This window comes from Staurois parvus, unplaced genomic scaffold, assembly GCF_062004578.1.
Source record: "Staurois parvus isolate SC_StPar_1 unplaced genomic scaffold, SC_StPar_1.0 ptg002245l, whole genome shotgun sequence".
NCBI lineage: Eukaryota > Metazoa > Chordata > Amphibia > Anura > Ranidae > Staurois > Staurois parvus.
The window spans coordinates 4,746-10,834 of NW_028320041.1; the positions used below are offsets into that span (position 1 = coordinate 4,746).

A 6,089-nucleotide genomic window follows, 5' to 3' on the forward strand; every position below is an offset into this window, starting at 1 on the left:
TCTGCACACTCGCTGTGTCCATTATAAGATACATGCTTAGCTGTGTATATACTCTAAATCTGGACAGAAAAATAAAAAAATGTGTTCAAAAATGTATGTCTTTTGATCAAACGTTTGATGGCCCAATCATTGTATTGAAAAACATTCTGCAACATTCAACATTTTTTTTAGATCGTTTTCAACTTTAAACATTGTTTATTCCTGATTAATCACTACTACTAACCCTACTGCTCATGCCCAATTCACTTAATTTGTTTTAGAATGACAGACCTACAATTTATTAGAAAATAGTTTGATATGTAAAAAAAAAAAATTCCAACATGTTCGTCCATTTTCAATCTTGAAATGAAAATCGTTTCCTTGTTTTCTCATTTGGTGGACCTGACTCCTGCATTAAATTTACCAGTGCCTTTGGGCACCCACTTAGTGTTTGGTCTGCGTTCCCAGGTACAAAGCTAACTATTATTGTAATGCTTGCTTGTAATCTGGAATATCTGTTATTTTCTACTTCAGGTGTTCTTCCCACTTGACACTTGATGATTGCTATTTAAGAATCTATCCATGCATTGTATTTACCCATGCACTAACATAGGTTATGCTTTTTATGTTATAAAAAAATGAATACAAACTTATTGAAATTGAAACAAAATTGACTGTGGCAGTAAGCACTCTAACCATATGAAAATTGAACAATCGGTTTACTTACTCGATTTTTTAGTTGAGTTTTCTTTCTAGGTATGGAAAGCTTACTGCTAGAGGTTTGCCTAACATATTGAAGGGCAATAGACAAATAGATGGGTATTAGACAGATGGACAGAAAAGAGATAGATAGATAGATAGATAGATAAATAGATAGAGATTGACATAGGGGATTCATTGTTAGCACTTCTGCCCTGCAGCACCAGGGTCATTGGTTTGAACCCCAACAATAATACTATCTGCACATTGCATGGGTTTCCTCCCACACTCCAAAGGCATGCTGGTAGGTTAATTGGTTCCTGTTTAAATTGTCCCTAGTATATGTATATATGTATGTATGTAGGTGAAATAGAGACCTTAGATTGTAAGCTCCTTGAGGGCAGGGACTGGTGGCTGATGTCAAAGTACAATATATGTAAAGAGCTGCAAAAATCGTTGAGGCTATATAAATACTTGTAGTGTGTGTGTGTGTGATAGATACATGATATTTTACCTTATACTACACCACTCTCCACATTATTGAACTCTAATTGTCTGTCATGCATGGTCTAGTATTTCAATTGTCCCATATTTGCCCCTAATTGATGTAAGCTGTATACAGCTTGTAAGGTGTATATATAGGTTAAGGTTTCTGAATGTTCTTGGAGGATATGCTTGGCCCAGAAGTGTGCCTTCACCCAGAGATGTGTATTCCATCCCATTGTGTCCACTTCCCTGCAGGAAATAATGACTGGCCTCTTTAACCTGCTGACAATAGTGTCTACCTGCCTGCCACCCATCTTCACACCTTTCAAGGAACCTTTCACATCTCATTACTTTGATCATCCTGGCTGGCCCTGGGTGTATTTAAAAGAGAGCAGAGTGCCAGTGAGCAGACACAGTGCCCAGTCCAGAGGAGAGCATAGCAGTCCAGAGGAAAGCAAGGAGGAAAGCACAGAGCCAGCTGGAAGATGGCTGGATACACTCAGGACAATGAGGACTACTTCCCAGGTTGCTTTGCATCTAGCCCCAACAATATGGTCTTCACTGAACCCCAGAACCAATATGGTAGTCTCAATCTGGTCTCCCTGCAACAGAATGACTTTGAGTCAGTCTGTGTGAACGGTAAGTATGTTCACTATTCAACCAATACATAATGATGGAACCCTTTGGGTATCTGGCTTAGGTGGAACTACAGGTCTCAGTTGGCTATTCCAGTCTTTATTATTTTTAAAAAGTGTTTTTTGTATACTTATGTTGGACATCTTATGTTTCTCTTGGAGCTTTTAGGCTATAGGTCTTAGCATTACCATACCAGATGCTAGTTTGATAAAAGAAAGTAAGCTGTAAGTTTCAAATCACTCCACCAAAAAGTTTATAGTTTAATTGCTAGCTGGGGATGGCAGGACATCTGAGACTTCTAGCTTACAGAGTACTTGTAAACTGCGATTAATCTGAATTAATGTAAAGTGACACTGATTATGAAAACCAAATTATTATTATTATTCAGATCTGTGTATTTTAAGAAAAAACTTTTTTTTAAAGATTTTAAAGAGAGCAGGGGCGGGTTTGAACCCCTGTCATATTTTTAATACAGTCTGAATCCTCTCTATTTGTTCCGGTGAGCAGTGTCACAGAAGGCAATGGATAATCCAAAAATCTTCAGTTGTTACTGGAATAGAGGGGCAATCTTTCAATGAGGATACTTGTTCTGGTTACAATTGTCTGTCAGGGGAATTCCCTCACTTTGAAGAGATTTTCTTTCACTTACTGTTGTGTCTCTGGGACAAAAAAGAGAGTTTGCTCCCCATAAAAACGTGGCAGCAAAAAACAAAACTGATTCGGGTCTTCATTATTTAATTGTTCCCTACTTTATTGAAAGCTAAAAAAACTATTATATATATATATGCCCTAAGTGGAAATGTTATCATATCCTGAAGATAACAATGATCTGTCTTGTGTTTATTCATCAACTTACATTTGAAGGTTATACCCTTTATATATATTGCATTTGCAGGTGGAGTTTAGTCTACCTCATACTGCTTGGGGATTATAGTGGCAAGCCTTTTGTCAACTATAATTCTCAATATTGTCCCTGTCATTCTTGAAATGCATGTTTTTTTGGCATTTCCCATATGGAAGAAAGATACATTTTAAATATATTTGAAAAATGTTCTTCCCAAATATATTGCCATATATTTGAAATGCTAAAATTTTGGCCATATTAAATATATTTCAAAATATATTTCAATAAATATATATATATATAATATATATACATACTGCATGTTGAAATACGTTTTTATGACAAAATATATGACAAATATTTTTAAAAATACATTTCAAATATACTGTGTGTCTTTAAAAATACAAATCTACATTTCTGGAATGCATTTACAAATATATGTCAAAATATATGTTCAAATTACTTTTTTATATGTTAAACAAAAATATATTTAAAAAATGTATATTTTTAAAAATATATATTTTTAAATATACTTCAGATTTTTGTAAAAATACAAATCTACATTTCTGGAATGCATTTACAAATATATGTTAAAATTACTTTTTTTATATGTTAAACAAAAATATATTTAAAAAATGTATATTTTTAAATATATATTTTTTTTTATTCTTCAGATTTTTGTAAAAATACAAATCTACATTTCTGGAATGCATTTACAAATATATGTAAAAATATATGTTAAAATTACTTTTTTACATGTTAAACAAAAATATATTTAAAAAAAATTTATTTGTAAAAATATATATTTTTTAAATATATTCTTCAGATTTTTTTAACATATAAAACAGTTATTTTAACATAAATTTTTAAATATATTTGTAAATGCATTCCAAAAATTTAGATTTGTATTTTTAAAGACATGCAGTATATTTGAAATTTGTTTTTAAAAATATTTTACACATATTTTGTAAAACGCATCTCAACATGCAGTGTGTATATATATATATATATATATATATATATATATATATATATTGAATATGGCCAAAATTGTAGCATTTCAAATATATGGCAATATATTTGGGAAGAATATATTTCAAATATATTTTTCTTCCATGTGAGTTAACTGCCACATGTTCCTTCACATACAATGCAACAGGTAGAGTGTTTGACCCAAGAGGGTATTAGGAAATTGCAGTAGCTGGTGTGGAAACCTTACCACCAGAATACCTGGGAGATAGGAGAAACTGTTAAAGGAGACCTCTTTTTGAACACACTAGAGATCTCTGGCTCCAGTGCCTTCTAAGCCACTGACCTGGAACAGACATGCAAACGGTGAAGATGGAAACTTGAATTTCTACATGTGGAATACGTGTAGAAATTCAAGTTTCCATCTTCATCATTTGCATGACCAGAAGTATTGAAGTTATTCAATCAACAGTCAGCTGCTCTCATTCAGTGGGCAATTTCCTAAAACATTTCGTACCTAGCTTGTCAACTATTTTTTTACTTAATTGGTGCTCCAGATTTGTTTGTTGTGGTTGCTCACTATTCATGTCGGTGTTTTTAGCTTTGGGCACCCATCATCTACTGTATGTCTGAAGGTATCAGTTTGTGTTGTGTTGTTATGAAGCATCTGTATATACTGCTAATGATGTGATGAGCAAGGCATAATTATTTTATCTACAGAAGAGATAAAGGAACAGGCCACCAACAACCAAGCCCCCACTGAGTCCCCAGCATCAAAGAAGAATGTGACGCATACTAAGCAGGTGGCAGTCACTGCACCCATGGTTATGGAACAAGCAGCTATATCACAGCGCAGGAAGAGGACAGTGTACAGCCAAGAGCAACTGGATGTCTTGGAGGAGTTCTTCCAAAGAAACATGTACCCAGATATCCACCACCGAGACGAACTGGCCAAATTAATTTATATTCCTGAGTCCAGGATCCAGGTATGTGGATAATTGACCGTCAACAATGTGGATATTTCTTGCACAGGCACACAAGAACTCTCCATTTAATTTCTGCTTTTTCTACTTTGTTTTTCTTTTCATGTACCTCTTATCCAATATTCTAAAGTCCCATTCTTTACCTCTTCCAAAGCAATTTAATTACATGATACCCCTCCTATTCCAAATGCTACTATATTTTATTGTGGTCTACCTGCAATTGCCTCTCTCCCAATGGTGGCAGTATTATTCTATTTTCACCTACATACATTGGTGGTGTTTTGTTATGTGTCATATGCAATATTTCTGTATTAAGTTTAGAGGAAACTTGTAAGGCTGTAGCATCCTCTTCTCAGGGATACCATCACAGTTGTTCCTGGAGTGAAAGATTTAAATAAAAGAATATGTGTTTATTATATTAGTAAAGTAACTACAAACCCAAAAGTGGTCAGTTCTCTGGGTCGTTGTGTTACTTTGCATAATTAATTTTAATTCACTGGTTTTATTTTATGAAACTCAATCATTTTTTGTTTTTGACAGGTTTGGTTCCAAAACAGAAGGGGAAAGTCCAGACGTGAAAAGGGCAAATCCACTTATTTCACAAATTCAAGTATGAGCTATTCCAACATCCAGCAACCAGAAAATATCTATCCTACAGTATCAACAGCAAAGCATCCAATGACTGCCGGTGAACAACCCCAGGTCATGGTTCCCCAACAACAGCCCATGTTGAATGTACCACAAGATTTGTACAACCAATCTTCAGAGTCTACCCCCTATTCTCATTATTCCTGTCCTGTTCCACAGGAGAGGTTTATGATGCATCAGGCCTCACCCAACATGTGCCAGCAACAAAATTCACAATCTAACAACCAACAGCACTTGTACAAAAGCATGGCTCATGTCATGAGCCCCAAGGCAATGGACTTGAGCAGACGATCTTATAGGCTGCCTACAGAATCTAATTGCATGATCGACTTCAGTAGCTACCCACCCAACAAGACCATCACACCAGAAATGAGTGTCAACATCCCACCAATCCCACCACCAATCCCACCATCTACAGCTACAAGGAACCGCAGTGAAGTCAATCCTTATACAAGGCAAACAACCTACTCAATGTCAACCATGCATGATAAATACTGCATTGAAGGTACTGAGTCCGATTCTGGTGTTAGTGACAGATCTCCAGATTCTGGCTGTGATCCTAAAGAAATCCTCCCTTCTGTTCTCTCTAGACTGGAACTGCTGAACACAAAAAATTAATAGGGCGGCACAGTGGCTAAGGTGTCCGTTTATGACACAGAGATTAGCTGCGATTCAAAGGATCGCAGCTACTCTCTGATCATTCACAGTTTATGACACTCAGGAGATCAGCGGAGAACATGTTCAGCCCTTCACTGGAGATCTGTGTTCTCCCTCCAGATTCTCCAGCCCAGAGCTGGAGAATTGGAGGAACTGCAAACTAAGGTGTCCGTTTATGAACCAGCAGT

General features: G+C 35.6%; 1 protein-coding gene across 1 annotated transcript; it reads left to right on the forward strand.

The window, feature by feature from the left end:
• The first annotated feature begins 1,649 nt into the window (after positions 1 to 1,649).
• LOC149431466 (homeobox protein Mix.1-like) lies at positions 1,650 to 5,873 on the forward strand. Its single transcript, XM_089665573.1, has 3 exons — positions 1,650 to 1,803; positions 4,334 to 4,599; positions 5,137 to 5,873. The coding sequence occupies exons 1-3, from the start codon at positions 1,650 to 1,652 to the stop codon at positions 5,860 to 5,862; spliced, it is 1,146 nt and encodes a 381-aa protein (XP_089521699.1). The 3' UTR covers positions 5,863 to 5,873.
• The last annotated feature ends 216 nt before the right edge of the window (positions 5,874 to 6,089 follow it).

What these genes read in the sequence shown, in the direction of transcription:
- LOC149431466 (XM_089665573.1), top strand. Translation starts at nt 1,650, where the DNA reads ATGGCTGGATACACTCAGGACAATGAGGACTACTTCCCAGGTTGCTTT. An exon ending in TGAGTCAGTCTGTGTGAACG is followed by an intron (nt 1,804 to 4,333) that starts GTAAGTATGTTC and finishes TTTTATCTACAG; the next exon opens with AAGAGATAAAGGAACAGGCC. An exon ending in TTCCTGAGTCCAGGATCCAG is followed by an intron (nt 4,600 to 5,136) that starts GTATGTGGATAA and finishes TGTTTTTGACAG; the next exon opens with GTTTGGTTCCAAAACAGAAG.